The 16,093-nt window shown below is 40.1% G+C and overlaps 1 protein-coding gene across 2 annotated transcripts in view; it reads left to right on the top strand.

Annotated features, from left to right (window-relative positions):
- CCNT1 (cyclin T1) overlaps window positions 1-15,485 on the top strand; it is a 28,439-nt gene extending 12,954 nt beyond the window's left edge. The window contains exons 4-9 of one of the 2 annotated variants that reach the window (XM_054442198.2): window positions 2,886-2,946; window positions 4,125-4,187; window positions 5,788-5,833; window positions 7,777-7,940; window positions 8,110-8,180; window positions 9,506-15,485. In XM_054442198.2, the coding sequence (XP_054298173.1) occupies window positions 2,886-2,946; window positions 4,125-4,187; window positions 5,788-5,833; window positions 7,777-7,940; window positions 8,110-8,180; window positions 9,506-10,909 (1,809 nt within the window). In that variant the 3' untranslated portion in view covers window positions 10,910-15,485. The remainder of the gene's footprint in view (window positions 1-2,885; window positions 2,947-4,124; window positions 4,188-5,787; window positions 5,834-7,776; window positions 7,941-8,109; window positions 8,181-9,505) is intronic. The other variant, XR_008492763.2, reaches the window with a different exon arrangement.
- The last annotated feature ends 608 nt before the right edge of the window (window positions 15,486-16,093 follow it).

Raw genomic sequence — 16,093 nt, 5'->3', positions numbered from 1 at the left:
TGAGTCCAGTTCGAGACAAGCTCTGGCAACAAAGTGAGACCCCATTTCTACAAAAAAACAACAACAACAACAAAAAAAAACAACTGGGCATGCTGGCTCACATCTTTAGTCCCAGCTACTTGGGAGACTGAGGTGGGAGGGTTGCTTGAGCATGGGATGTTGAGGCTGCAGTGAGCCATGAACACACCACTGCAGGCAACAGTGCCAGGACTCTGTCTGAAAAACGAAACAAAACATAAATTTTATGGCGAAAGTTTTGTATTTGTTGCAGTAAAATTTGAAAATACAGAAAAATTCAAGAAGAAAATATCTCAGATATATTCTAGACCAATGGTCCCAGACCTTTTTTGGCACCCGGGACTGGTTTCATGGGAGACAGCTTTTACATGGACAGGGGGTGGGGTTGGAGATGGTTTTGGGATGATTCAAGCACATTACATTTATTGTTCACTTTATTTCTATTATTATTACATTGTTATACATAATGAAATAATTACATAACTCACCATAATGTAGAATCAGTGGGAGCCCTGAGCGTCTTTTTTTTTTGAGACGGAATCTTGCTCTTGTCGCCGGGCTGGAGTGCAGTGGCGCAGTCTCGGCTCACTGCAACCTCCGCCTCCCAGGTTCAAGCGATTCTCCTGCCTCAGCCTCCTGAGTAGCTGGGACTACAGGCGTGTGCCGCCATGCCCAGCTAATTTTTGTATTTTTAGCAGAGACGGGGTTTCACCATGTTAGCCAGGATGGTCTCGATGTCTTGACCTTGTGATCTGTCCGCCTTGGCCTCCCAAAGTGCTGGGATTACAGGTGTGAGCCACTGCGCCCGGCCACCCTGAGTTGCTTTTCCTGCAACTAGATGGTCCCATCTGGGGGTGATGGGAGACAGTGACAGATCATCAGGCATTAGATTCTCATAAAGAGCAGGTGATCATTTCACCTCAGCCTCCCAAGTAGCTAGGACTATAGCTGCATGCCACCACTCCCAGCTAATTTTTATTTTTTTGTAGAGATAGGGGTCTTACCATGTTGCCCAGGCTGGTCTTGAACTCTCGGCCTTCAAAGAATCCTCCCACACTGGCCTCCCAAAGTGTTAGAATTCCAGATGTGAGCAACCATGCCTAGCTACATTTTTTTTTTCTTTTTTTGAGATGGAGTCTCGCTCTGTCGCCCAGGCTGGAGTGCAGTGGCGCAATCTCAGCTCACTGCAACCTCCGCCTCCCAGGTTCAAGCAATTCTCTGCCTCAGCCTCCTGAATAGCTGGGATTACTACCTGCATTCACTCTATGGAACAAGCCAAGGTTCACGCCCACCATCACGCCCAGCTAATTTTTTGGTATTTTTAATAGAGACAGGGTTTCACCGTATTGGCCAGGCTGATCTTGAACTCCTGACCTCGTGATACACCCGCTTTGGCTTCCCTAAGTGCTGGGATTACCGGCATGAGCCACCGCACCCGGCCCATTCTTTATTTTTTAACTGTCTAAAAAATCCAGTGTATTTTATGGTTATAGCACGTTTCAATTTAGACTAGCTACATTTCAAGTGATGAATGGCTACATGTGGCTAGTGACTATAGCTTTGGCTAGCACAAATCTGAGCCAATTTTCTTACTACGTTTTCCTTTGAACTCTTGTTACTTTTTAGAAACCTAGCATGGCCCCAAAGAGGAAGTTCTAATAGGAGCCATATGTTCAGTATTAAATGGTTACAGTACTGTAGGAAGGTTCTGCAAATGTATTTTGGTGCTGTTGAAAAATATATACTTTATGGCCAGGCGCGGTGGCTCATGCCTGTAATCCTAGCACTTTGGCAGGCCAAGGCGGGCGGATCACCTGAGGTCAGGGGTTCGAGACCAGCTTTGCCAATATGGTGAAACCCCGTCTCTACTAAATATACAAAAATTAGCTGGGCGTGGTGGTGGGCTCCTGTAATCCCACCTACTCGGGAGGCTGAGGCAGGAGAATCGCTTGAACCTGGGAAGCAGAGGTTGCAGTGAGGCGAGGTTGCGCCACTGCACTCCAGCCTGAGCAGCAGAGTGAGACTCTCTCTGAAAAAAAAGGCCGGGTGCGGTGGCTCATGCCTGTAATCCCAGCACTTTGGGAGGCCGAGGTGGGCGGGTCATCTGAGGTTGGCAGTTTGAGACCAGCCTGACCAACATGGAGAAACCCCGTCTCTACTAAAAATACAAAATTAGCTGGGTGTGGTGGTGCATGCCTGTAATCCCAGCTACTCGGGAGGCTGAGGCAGGAGAATTGTTTGAACCAGGAGGCGGAGGTTGCGGTGAGCCGAGATTGTGCCATTGCACTCCAGCCTGGGCAACAAGAGCGAAACTCAAACTCAAAAAAAAAAGAAAAAAAGCAAAAAATATATACTTTTCATTTTCTTATGTCTAAATCACATGAACCATAAAACCTTAAATATTAACCTGAAAATGAACCAAATATATGGTGCTTTTTCTGTAGCCACATATAAAGTGTTACCTCTCAGCATACTACTTATTTATTTTTTAAAGAAAATGTGTACTGAATGGGCATAAGGGATAAAGATTGTATTTCACAAAAAAATTAGCCGGGCGTGGTGGTGTGCACCTGGAATCTCAGCTACTTGGGAGGCTGAGGCAGGGGAATTGCTTGAACCAGGGAGGTGGAGGTTGCAGTGGGCTGAGATCACACCACTGCACTCCAGCCTGGGTGACAGAGGGAGACTCTGTCTCACAAAAAAAAAAAAAAAAAAAAAAAAAAGATTGTATTTCAGTTCTTAACTCTACCTCCTAACTCCACTCATGCCTTTTATTGTTTTGGTTTCCTTGGAAGGGATTGTTAGAATTGTTTATACTTTATATATTGTGCCTTTGTAGGGAATAATTTCTGTCTTCTCACTTTTAGGCTTATTTGCAACAAGTTCAAGATCTGGTCATTTTAGAAAGCATAATTTTGCAGACTTTAGGTAAGTTTATTTTCCTTTGAAACATTTTTTTAAATTATGCAATAAAATGATTTGATTTTAAAAATTTGCTATATAGGAAGAATATTTCTTGGGAAAGTTTTTGTAGTGTCCCTCTGTTTCCAGGTGATAGAGGTTGTAGACCTGAGTTTAACCTTGGCCTGTTCCATAGAGTGAATGCAGGTAGTACAGCTGACCTTTGAAACAGCAGCCAGTGGGTTATTATTTTTTTTCATTCTAGGGTTCATTATTTGCTTTTTAAGTTTTGGTGATTTTTACCCTCAAAAATTATAAAAACTGTCTAAAGAATGTTTTTCCTTCCGTGGATTGTTATGGCCTGTAACAGCATTTGTTTTTAAAATTGGTAACTAGTGTTTAGAACAGCAGAGTGAAAGTGGGGGAACTTAAGCTTTAGTGGTTGCATGGGCAACTCTGATGATATTGTGTTATTATCTGTTATTTTCATCACATAGGCTGCCTTTAAAAGTTTAGAAAATATGAAAATACAGATTTTTTTTTCCTGGTTCTTTTGGGCTATCATTTTTCTCTTCTAGGTAGGGTAAGATTTCATGAGTTGTATGTCAAAGTTATTGGCATAGACACAATTTTTTTTTGCACATATATATATATATGATGAGTTCTTTAAAGTTTATCTCTCAAGTTAATTTATTCTAGTTAACTTTTTTCTTTTTCTTTTTTTTTTTTGAGACGGAGTCTCGCTCTGTCGCCCAGGCTGGAGTGCAGTGGCACAATCTTGGCTCACTGCAACCTCCGCCTACCTGGGTGCACGCCATTCTCCTCCCTCAGCCTCCAGAGTAGCTGGGACTACAGGCGCCTGCCACCACGCCCAGCTAAATTTTTGTATTTTTAGTAGAGACGGGGTTTCACCGTGTTAGCCAGGATGGTCTCGATCTCCTGACCTTGTGATCCGCCCGCCTCGGCCTCCCAAAGTGCTGGGATTACAGGCTTGAGCCACCATGCCCAGCCTCTAGTTAACTTTTTTTCTTAAAATATCTTCAAATTATATTTCATGGGACAATGATATTTTTCTGGTGGAATAAATTTCTATTAATATTTTAATGTGGAAACCAGTAAGGTGTAATTCACAGTTATCCTTTTAGAATAATTTGTAAAATGTAAACTTCTTAATAGTTTTTTAACCAATTACTTTTTCTTTTAAGGCTTTGAACTAACAATTGATCACCCACATACTCATGTAGTAAAGTGCACTCAACTTGTTCGAGGTAAGGAATCCCAGCTTATGAAGACTATCTCAAATTGTTTTCCCATTTAGAGGTTGTGGTTTGTGGTGGACAATACATAACAGTTCTGCTTTGGCCAAATTTAAAGGCCTACTTGGCTTAACTCAAAATGAGTTGTTCTGACTTGATGTTTTTCTGTTGGGTTCTTAAAAGTAATGTTTTTAGATGATCTCTAGTTAAAGAGAGCTAACCTCTTGAGAATGTTTGTCAAAGTTGGGCAGGTTGTGAAGTTATTTAACAGAAATGTTATGAAAGTTGTGAGGAGTGGGTGATCTTATTTTAATTCTGGGGTTGATTAAAGGCCACCTAGAGGATCATACAGAATTTATTTGGGCTTTCCATGATATACAATCCCTTGGCAGAACTTTTCTTTTTAATTCTAATTTAACAATATTAGGTATAATTGAATGAAACTCTCTTATTTAGTTTAAGTAGTATCAAGAATATCTGAACACTATTGTGCCTTTAAGTACCTATTATGATTTTGTAGGCCAAACTGATAATTGGTCTTATTTTACATTTTACTAATATGTGTTTCATGTGAAAATTCCCAAATTTTCCCAAGTTCTTTATATTTGAAAGTATTAAAATGTTATATTGAACAAGGGTAAGACTAGAGATGGATGTATGTTAATATTGAGAAGACTGTGTCCTGAGGAAGATAAAAATTTGCTTTGTCACCCAGAACAGTTTGTTTTGGAAGAAGTTAAATTTTTTCATTGTAATATATTACAGTATTTGATGATTTGGGGATTAATTAATTAAATCTTAATTTAATTAAGGCTACTTAATTAAAAACTTTCTTTTTTTTTTTTCTTTGAGACGGAGTTTTGCTCTTGTTGCCCAGGGTGGAGTGCAGTAGCACGATCTTGGCTCACCACAACCTCCCGCCTCCCCGGTTCAAGCAATTCTCCTGCCTCAGCCTCCCGAGTAGCTGGGATTATAGGCATGCGCCACCACCCCAGCTAATTTTATATTTTTAGTAGAGATGGGGTTTCTCCATGTTTGTCAGGCTAGTCTTGAACTCCGGACCTCAGGTGATCTGCCCACCTCGGCCTCCCAAAGTGCTGGGATTACAGGCATGAGCCACCGCGCCCGGCCTTAATTAAAAACTTCCTTAACAGCAAAAGTCACTTTTCCCAAATATGTCAAAGTCTTCTAGATTCTGATCTTGCTTCTAGATCATCTTAGTTCATCCTGTAGTTTAGTGTTTCTCAGTGAATCCTTACATCAGAATCTCTGGGTTACTTGTTAAAAAACGCTTGCACCCTTCTCTAAACATTTTTTTTAGGGAGCAGGTCTAAGAATTGCATTAAACAAGTACCTCAGATATGTGGCGTGCAGAATTAGGCTTGAGTACCTAGATCTGGAAGCAGCATAGTTATTAATGTTAAAATTACAAATCATTGATCTGTCTGCTTTGGCAGAATGTAAACGTCAGGTTTACAGGGACCGTGTGTGTCTCATTTGCCACCATATTCACAGTACCTTGCAAATATTAAATGCTTACTAAATATTTGTTGAGAATGAATGGAACTAATAACTTTTTTCCTCCCCACCCCTGACTTTTTTTTTTCTTTAGCAAGCAAGGACTTAGCACAGACTTCTTACTTCATGGCAACCAACAGGTTTATATTTTAATTTTTTTTTTCTCTTCGATTTTTGGTATAGGACTTTACTTGGGTTTGATACAGTGTGCTGTAGATAATTCTCGTGAATATTGATTTTTCTGCACAGTTTTCATGTTGTACTTTAAATTTCCATGGTACTTTTTAATTTTCTAAGGTTATGTAATTATTTAGTACTGATTTTTTTGATAACCTCAATTCTGCATGATAGTGACTGAAAATCTAATTTGGAGGATTCTGCAATAATTACATATATATATATATATATATTTTTTTTTTTAATTATTATTTTTTTGTGAGACAGAGTCTTGCTCTGTTGCCCAGGCTGGAGTGCAGTGGCACGATATCAGCTCACTGCAAGCTCCACCTCCCAGGTTTATGCCATTCTCTAGCCTGCCGAGTAGCTGGGACTACAGGTACCCGCCACCATGCCCGGCTAATTTTTGTGTTTTTAGTAGAGATGGGGTTTTACCTTGTTAGCCAGGATGGCCTCGATCTCCTGACCTCGTGATCTGCCCACCTCAGCCTCCCAAAGTGCTGGGATTACAGGCATATATATATGTATATATATATAATTTTTTTTTTTTTTTTAAGACAGAGTCTCACTCTGTCTACCAGGCTGGACTGCAGTGGTGTGATCTTGGCTCACTGCAACCTCTGCCTCCCGGGTTCAAGTGATTCTCTGGCCTCAGCCTCTTGAGTAAGCTGGGATTATAGACTGGCGCCACCATGCCCGGCTAATTTTTTTGTATTTTTAGTAGAGATGGGGTTTTGCTATGTTGACTAGGCTGGTCTCAAACTCTTGGCCTCAAGTGATCTGCCTGCCTTGGCTTCCCAAAGTGCTGGGATTACAGGTGTAAACCACTGCACCTGGCCAATAATTATATTTTAAAATATTCCTTTTTCTTTTCCCTCTATCAATCAATGGGCACTTACGGATGTAAAGAGTTTCAGTCTTTTTCCTTCTTCCCTTTTTAAAAAAAGTAAATGAGACTGGGCTCAGTGGCTCATACCTGTAATCCCAGGCTGAGGCTGGTGGATCACTTGAGGCTAGGAGTTCGAGACCAGCCTGGCCAACATGGTGAAACCACATCTTTACTAAAAAATATGAAAATTGGCAGGGCATGATGGCACATGCATGTAGTACCATCTACTCGGGAGGCTGAGGCATGAGAATTGCTTGAACCCAGGAGGCAGAGGGTGCTGTGAGCCGAGATTGCCCCACTGCACTGCAGCCTGGGTGACAGAGAGAGAGACTCTGTCTAAAAAAAGTAAATGATCAGTACATAACTTGTATTACCAAATGACTTGCCCAACATTGTTAGTTTAATGGAAACCAATGATATCCCTAGTAACTGTCAGGGCTAAGAAGTTCATTTTTATAGCCTGTTATGAAAAAGTTTTGAAATAAACCAACATATTTATACTTGAGAGAGTAGTTGTCTATTTATTATTTTAAATAGACCAGAACTATGATTGGTGAGAGACAAATTGTTTTTAATATATTTCCTTAAGTATTTGATTTACGGATTACATAGACCAAAAAGCTTAACAATTTTCCTTAGGATCTGAGCTTAGTCTCAGGATAATAGGTAATAAATATTGACTTCTAGGCTTGAATACTGGCCCAGAAGTCAATGTTTTAAAGAACTTGAATTCCCAGCCTTTTTCCTTTTTTCCTTTTTTTTTTTTGGCTCTGGTCAATGTGTAGATTAAGTGATGTGTATTCAAGAGTTTTTAAAATGTTGTTACCTGAACAGGTGGGTTAATAGGAAATTATATTGAGTGCTAGATCAGAGCATTGCATATTTCTTACCCTTCTTACTCTCCTGTGTATTTTTAAGCCTTTTTTTTTTTTTTTTTTTTAAATAATGGAGAGTTTTAGCTTTGGGTTGAGAATTGAGAGCTCATGACACTCTCTGTTTTCTTCCCTCTGATGTCAGCCTGCATTTGACCACATTTAGCCTGCAGTACACACCTCCTGTGGTGGCCTGTGTCTGCATTCATCTGGCTTGCAAGTGGTCCAATTGGGAGATCCCAGTCTCAACTGACGGGAAGCACTGGTGGGAGTATGTTGACGCCACTGTGACCTTGGAACTTTTAGATGGTAAGTTTTAGAGTAAGGGACCTTGAAAAGCACTTGCTATTGATCTGTCACATAGCTGGCCAAAGGTGACTTGATTCAGATGAAAATAGTTAGTTAGTAGTTGAGGTTATTCTTGTTTCATTACTTCTGTTTCTCTCAGTCTTTCTTGAATGTTCTGTTTTACTTGTAGAACTGACACATGAGTTTCTACAGATTTTGGAGAAAACTCCCAACAGGCTCAAACGCATTTGGAATTGGAGGGTAAGCATCATTACTGTCAGCTTGTGGAACAAAATCAATTTCTTTTGACTGCACCAGTGAATATACCAGTATTGAATATGTACCCTAGGTTTGGAATTGCCCTTTTTATAGTTCACAGTAATCATGACTTCCACTTCATACCTTGGATACTGTTGTAAAAGGCAGTGTCTCTATGGGATAGCAGGATTTGCTTTTCATTGTGTAACTCCTGTGATATGATCATTTGAGCAGTAACACTGGTTCAGTATTTTCTGTGTGGAAACTGGTAGGGAAAAAACATGGCTTCTCTGAGTCAGAGTATTGGCTTCTGGTAGAGGCAAGATAGAGAATTACAAGGTTAGAGCTGGTATCATAGTTTTGTGTTTGATATTACCTACTTTTAAAATGGATTTTAGAATTTTGTTTTTATATAGGTTGTAGTCTGAAGTTGTATTTAAATACTTGTCAAAGTCTTACTCAGGAATAATGGAATCATTCCTCTTTTTTCTGTCAGATATAAAACTTGTTTTAAAATGTTTCCATTGTTTTCTCATAAATCCAGACAGATAAAGTTAATTTCATTCTCCTGAGTTGAGTGAGTGGCAGAGAGTGAGTTTGCCTCTTAGAAGCCTGAGATTAGAAGTAGGCTTGAGAGGCCGGGCATGGTGGCTCACGCCTGTAGTCACAGCACTTTGGGAGGCCAAGGCAGGTGGATCAACTGAGGTCAGGAGTTCGAGACCAGCCTGGCCAACATGGTGAAACCTCGTCTCTACTAAAAATACAAAAATTAGCCAGGCATGGTGATGCACACCTGTAGTTCCAGCTACTCGGGAGGCTGAGACAGGAGAATTGCTTGAACTTGGAACGTTAGGTTGCAGTGAGCCGAGATTGTGCCACTGCGCTCCAGCCTAGATGATAAAGTGAGACTCTGTCTCAAACAAACAAACAAACAAAAAACAGCAACAACAAAAAAGAAGTAGGCTTGAGAGCACATAGTTCATCTTTTACTTTAGCATAAAACCTCACCAAAATTTCTAGAATTCGGTTATGGACTAACTATAATCATAAGCAGAAGGCATGGATGTTCATGTATGAATTTTAGATAAGTATAGATTCTTTGTTGTTGTTATTGCTTTGTAACATTTGGATAGATTGCTGTGACTCTTAATTGAAGGTTTTAAAATCTTCTCTTGATGGTAATATTTACTGGATTTCATGTTAGGATGGCCTCCTGCCTGTGGCCCATCCAGAACTTCCAGTGTTGCTGCAAGTACAATCTACTCATCTCAGTGTTTTTTTATTTAGTAAATTACCTAAGTAAAGAGATGCTATTTGCTTCATTCCAGGCATGCGAGGCTGCCAAGAAAACAAAAGCAGATGACCGAGGAACAGATGAAAAGACTTCAGAGCAGACAATCCTCAATATGATTTCCCAGAGCTCTTCAGACACAACCATTGCAGGTTTAATGAGCATGTCAACTTCTACCACAAGTGCAGTGCCTTCCCTGCCAGTCTCCGAAGAGTCATCCAGCAAGTTAACCAGTGTGGAGATGTTGCCGGGCAAGCGTTGGCTGTCCTCCCAACCTTCTTTCAAACTAGAACCTACTCAGGGTCATCGGACTAGTGAGAATTTAGCACTTACAGGAGTTGATCATTCCTTACCACAGGATGGTTCAAATGCATTTATTTCCCAGAAGCAGAGTAGTAAGAGTGTGCCATCAGCTAAAGTGTCACTGAAAGAATACCGCGCGAAGCATGCAGAAGAGTTGGCTGCCCAGAAGAGGCAACTGGAGAACATGGAAGCAAATGTGAAGTCACAGTATGCATATGCTGCCCAGAATCTCCTTTCTCATCATGATAGCCATTCTTCAGTCATTCTAAAAATGCCCATAGAGGGTTCAGAAAACCCCGAGCGGCCTTTTCTGGAAAAGGCTGACAAAACAGCTCTCAAAATGAGAATCCCAGTGGCAGGTGGAGATAAAGCTGCCTCTTCAAAACCAGAGGAGATAAAAATGCGCATAAAAGTCCATGCTGCAGCTGATAAGCACAATTCTGTAGAGGACAGTGTTACAAAGAGCCGAGAGCACAAAGAAAAGCACAAGACTCACCCATCTAATCATCATCATCATCATAATCACCACTCACACAAGCACTCTCATTCCCAACTTCCTGTTGGTACTGGGAACAGACGTCCTGGTGATCCAAAACATAGTAGCCAGACAAGCAACTTAGCACATAAAACCTATAGCTTGTCTAGTTCTTTTTCCTCTTCCAGTTCTACTCGTAAAAGGGGACCCTCTGAAGAGACTGGAGGGGCCATGTTTGATCATCCAGCCAAGATTGCCAAGAGTACTAAATCCTCTTCCCTAAATTTCTCCTTCCCTTCACTTCCTACAATGGCTCAGATGCCTGGGCATAGCTCAGACACAAGTGGCCTTTCCTTTTCACAGCCCAGCTGTAAAACTCGTGTCCCTCATTCAAAACTGGATAAAGGGCCCACTGGGGCCAATGGTCACAACACGACCCAGACAATAGACTATCAAGACACTGTGAATATGCTTCACTCCCTGCTCAGTGCCCAGGGTGTTCAGCCCACTCAGCCCACTGCATTTGAATTTGTTCGTCCTTATAGTGAATATCTGAATCCTCGGGCTGGTGGAATCTCCTCGAGATCCGGCAATACAGACAAACCCCGGCCACCACCTCTGCCATCAGAACCTCCTCCACCACTTCCACCCCTTCCTAAGTAAAAAAAAAAGAAGAGGAGAAAAAAACTTCTCTAAAAAAACACATACTTTTTCTTTTTTTTTTGGACTAAGAAAATTACTTATGAAATATGTCATCCTTCTTGGACTAGGGAATAAATTGATATTGAGACATAGTTAGGAGGGTGGTAGAAGGCCTTGGCTATTATATCTGCTGTCTCATGCATTTAACTATTTTCTTACAGTTTTTACTGGTATTAGAGAGGTTTTGAAGCTGTGAAGGATTAAGGACACATTCTGAATTCTTGGCCTCTCTACCATCTAATTAGGTTGATTGGAGTTGGTATCTTCCCTCTTCTTGCCAGAGCCGGAAAATGGAGGGTTTGTTGTATCAGACAATTGTGGATCCTTTTGGTGTTTAATATATCAGAAGAGAGGAAGTATTTAAACGTCAAATCTTTTAATAGACTTAAATAATTTAAAGAAAGTAAGTTATCTGTTTAGTTTTTTTATATAATTGGGAAGGGGATAGGGATTTTGCTGTGTGTATGTGATACATAGCAGTGACTCCTGGTGGGTGGGATTGGAGGGTGGGAATGTGTGAGGGTGGGTGGGAGGCTAGGTTTTTGGCTAGGAGTTCTGGAATAGGCTCAGGCCACTTTTTTCAGACTTTTAAGTGTGTATGTAAGTGTGGGTATGTGTGTTTTTAAGCGTGTATGTTTAAAAATCATGTTTTATCTTTCCCTCCCTGTTCCTTACCATTTTCATTTTCCAACAGTCTACTAGAGAAAAACATGGTTGGCCTTGAGAACATAAAGGAAGAGGCATGTATTTGACATGGTATTTTTCCCTTTCTTTATGTTATAATTGAGTAGTAGCCCTCTAATTTGTAGTTTGGGCAAGTACAGCCAACACCCTGACTCTTAACTTCATTATGAGATCTTCCTTTTTACCCCTTTTTTTGTTTTTGTGCAAAACAGAGATGGGGTTGAGGAAGCAGGGTTGGTGAGCAAGGCCAGCTTCTGCCCTACAGAATTGGGTGTGTCTTTTTTTCAAGTGAGGCTTTGGGAAAGTGTTCAAATGAGGGCCAGTCTTAAGGTCTCTAAGAGATGGGGAATGTGCTATGTATATCCTGCCTGTGAAAGCCCAAACCATATGGGAGAAGCTAGAGGATACTAAAAACAATGAAATTGTGATTTGGAAGTTTTAGAACATTGTTTTAAAAATTACATTATAAATGTAAGACATGCTTTTTATGTGTATATCCCAAGGGAAACAGCTACATCCTTAAGTTTTTGCAGCCTATATGACTTAAGATTGGAGCTTGTGAATTTAACAGTACTGGTGCCATGAGAATGAGCAAAACCTAGCCAATGGATACTACTTTATGTTTAGATTGTTCATCTTTGGTAGCTTTAGGTTCTTGATCGAGGTTCTTAAGATTTCCGAGTCCTTTATAAAAATAGGTCAAGAGTCCTGTTGTTATGGAGGCTTGATTATCCCAGATATTAGGAGTGAACATTTTTGATAAAGAAATCTTTCAGAAAATCTTGGCTACAAAGAATTCTAAGTTAGTTGTCTAACCACTGAAAACTACCTAGCCAGAGATCATTTAATGGGATATTCTTTGATCTTCATTGCATTTTTTTTGCTCTGGAAAAGATGGTGCAATTTGAATTTGTTTTCGTGATTTGATTGTAGCTTACTTCATGCCAAGTATTTTTTAGGGAGAGGTTGAATTATTTTTCATTTGGAAGTCATAGGGAGACAGGAGTTGTACTTACGCTGCTACTTGCCAGGAACAGGTTGGGAAGAAAATTGTGGCTGTTGGAATTGATGACGTACTGGCCTAATATAGAAAGGAATTTGTAGGCAGGAGTAAACGTTAACTGACGGTGGGTTAGTGCCCTGCATCTTGCATATTTGAACTGTCTAGAGTTCCTGCCATTGCTGGGTATAAAATGAGGAGCTCTCTATTGACCTGTAAATCATTAATACTTCTTGACTTGGAGTGTCACTTCACTTTATAGATGACGTTTTCCTCTTTCCGCTTGATATTTTCTGTGTTGTGTTAGATAATTGGTAGATATATAGTTGTGGCTTAGTACATTTAGGGCTTCTATTTATTTAGATTTTGTTTGGTGGAGTCTGTTTCCAAAAGGGAATGTGCCATTTAGTCTGCATCTGTATCTTTGTGGAATTGATGATCACTGGTTTGATTTTGAAAAATGTCTTTTCCAGCTTTTAGTTACTCTCATCAAATGTCACATATTTTCTAATCACATGCACTCCTTTACCACAGAGGCACATAATCATTTGGCCTCATAGCAGTTATCCATGGCCATGCTGTAGTAAAGTTCCTTAGAACTTTGTCAGGAGTGAACTAGAAAAAAGTGCTTACTAGGGCCTAAGAGTTGCTTTGTGCTGTGTAGTCTGGCCTTTGCACTAGTAGATCATTGCTGACATAGGTCAGTTTAGAGACCTTTCTGTGTTAATGTCTCCTGGTACTGTCTTAAGATACATACAGTGTCTGTTTTTAGATCTATGCATATGTCATGAAGCTCTTTGTGGGCTCTGCATGAAGCTGCTGCTTTGTTTTTGGGTTAACAGATGTGCCTGTCAACTGGCATGTGTATTGTCCAACTTCCATAAACTTAGGGTTTTTAAGGGCTGTGTGGTTTCTGAGCTCTATGTGTCTTTCCTATCCTTGCACCTTCAAAGGGTGAGAAATGAGATTTATACATCCAAAGTTAGTCTGGTAAACATGGCTTTTTGTTTCTTCATGTAACCTAGACTGTCAAAAATAAGTGGTGATGATAAGTAGGCCTGGAGTCTCAGCTTCTGTAAATCTCATTCCTAAAATTTTGCTAGACTCGTGTTGGCAAAAACAAATACCTGTGGATTGTCCTTAAGGCTTTTAATCAGATACTTGTGTTGCTGTTAGTTGAACTGTAGTGAAGCATCGATCCAAATCGGTCTTTTGAAGTATCAGTTATGCTTTTGAGTTTAGAAAATACTTAGGTGTTAGTCTAGTCTTCCCATTCATGAATCAGTGTATGTCCATATCAGAGAGCCTCAACTTCTTTTTTCTTCCTTTTTAAAAATGATTTTAGTGTTTTGATTTAGTGTATACTACACAGTTCAGTATTATTGGCTTTACCAGTGTTGACAGAAAAATTTTAAATCTCCAGTTGCAAACAGCAATGGATTAGGATATGGAAATAAAATCATGGTGACATCACTGCTGAGTTATCTTAAACCTCTGCTCCCTAATTCTCCATATTGAAATGCATACTCCTCCACATACATGGCTTCTAGGTAAAGGCAATTGTAGAGGGGCCCTGTCTATACCAGTATGGTTGGATTTTAAACATATCTGTGTTTCCGTTATTTTGGGAACTGATTAATATTTACAATTTTTTTGTTTATGAGTTATTTTGATACTAATACTAAGAAAAGAGAGAATCTTGAAGTTGAAATACAAATTTTATTCATTTGGTCTTGGGAGAATTTAAGCAGTCTATGCAACTCATCAAATGGTGAGAAATAGCCCTCCGAGGTTCCAGTAAGCTTTCAGTGACATTGATACCTCCCCAAGTTTCTTGAGTTGCTGCTCGTTAACACCCAGCTTTTAACTGAGTGTTTGCTCTTGATGGTTTAGGAGGTTTTCATGTTGTATCACACTGTCAAGTTTTATTTTGTCTTTTTATCCCTCCGTGGATGTGAGTTTGAAACAAGCACGGTACAGTAATCCTGCTTGATAGAGTAGTCTGGAATGAGAATTACTTTTTGGGTGGGAGAGTTCTCCATTTTAATGTTTCTAAAGTTTTTCATATGAACTTGGCATTGGAAAAGGGAGGTAAAGAAAAAGTGCGTTTACTAAAAGCAGTGTCTACTCTTCCCCTTTATGAGTGTGTATTCATGGCTAATGAAAAAGAAGGACTCTTGGGTTTTGTGTTGCCATGTTAAGCATGGAGACGGATGCTTGACAGCATGCTAATTGAAGCCAGAGCAAGTATGTCCTTCATCAGGTAATCAGGAACTCTTCAGTTGAGGCTGAGGAACTAACTGATTAGTTGTGATCATAATGTAATTGGTTACAAAGTGGAAGTGCTGGCTGGCTTAAGTACCCAAAGAAAAGAATGCAGCAGCCTAATTTAGTGTTACCATATGTTACTGAATTCGAAACTGACCTTTTTTCCCACCCTACTTCACATACCTAAAACTGTTTTCTTGTCAGACCAAAGAGCAAAAAGAAAAAAAAAAGTAAAACACTTTACCAGTCTATGTCACTCAGGTACAATTTTGTGGTGAGATTTTTGTCTGTTCTCTTTGTATTGCTCTTAAGAGTCCTTTCTCAGCATATTATTCTGCCATTGCCTCTGTCTTCCTTGGGGCACCTCAGCTCTGGATGCTACCCCTGGGATATCTACTGCTGTTATGTGAATGATAGGAGGTAAGTGACCATTATAATAAGGGCTCTTTGTAAAAAAATACAAAAAATTTAAAAAGGATGTATACATTTTATAGTCTGGCTATCAGTTTGATATCTTGCTGTCAAGTATGTTTCTCAATCTGTATTTATCCATCCCATCAATAAATGTTAATGGTAAAACACTCATTTGATTGTTGTTTATGTGTACTGTCCTCAAATTAGTCCTTAGTCTTTTTTTTTTTTTTTGAGATGGAGGCTAGCCCTGTCGCCCAGGCTGGAGAGTACAGTGGCCCGATCTCGGCTCACTGCAACCTCTGCTTCCCGGGTTCAAGCGATTCTCCTGTCTCAGCCTCCTGAGTTGCTGGGATTACAGGCGCCCACCACTACGCCCAGCTAATTTTTGTATTTTTAGTAGAGACAGGGTTTCACTGTGTTGGCCAGGCTGGTCTCGAACTCTTGACCTCAGGTGATCTACCCACCTCGGCCTTCCAAAGTGCTGGGATTACAGGCGTGAGCCACCGTGTCCAACCTAGTCCTTAGTCTTTAACTGTAATTTTATTGATATGTTTACAATTTTGTTTCAATTTTGGTATTAGTATGTTTTCTTATTGTGCAAGATCCTGTGGGAATTGAGTCCATTGGAAAGACCCAAGATTTGTCGATCAGTAAACCCAGTAGTATAAAGTATGTTATAGTCAAAGGGAAGAAAAAAAACCCTCACTCTATATTGTTACATGAATACCTGGAAGAGTAACTTGTACAAAAAAAAATTATAGCACTAACAGATGATGGCA

Source organism: Pongo pygmaeus, chromosome 10 (assembly GCF_028885625.2).
Source record: "Pongo pygmaeus isolate AG05252 chromosome 10, NHGRI_mPonPyg2-v2.0_pri, whole genome shotgun sequence".
Lineage (NCBI taxonomy): Eukaryota > Metazoa > Chordata > Mammalia > Primates > Hominidae > Pongo > Pongo pygmaeus.
Note: the sequence above shows the minus strand (reverse complement) of the source record. Positions and strands in the feature narration are given on the sequence as shown.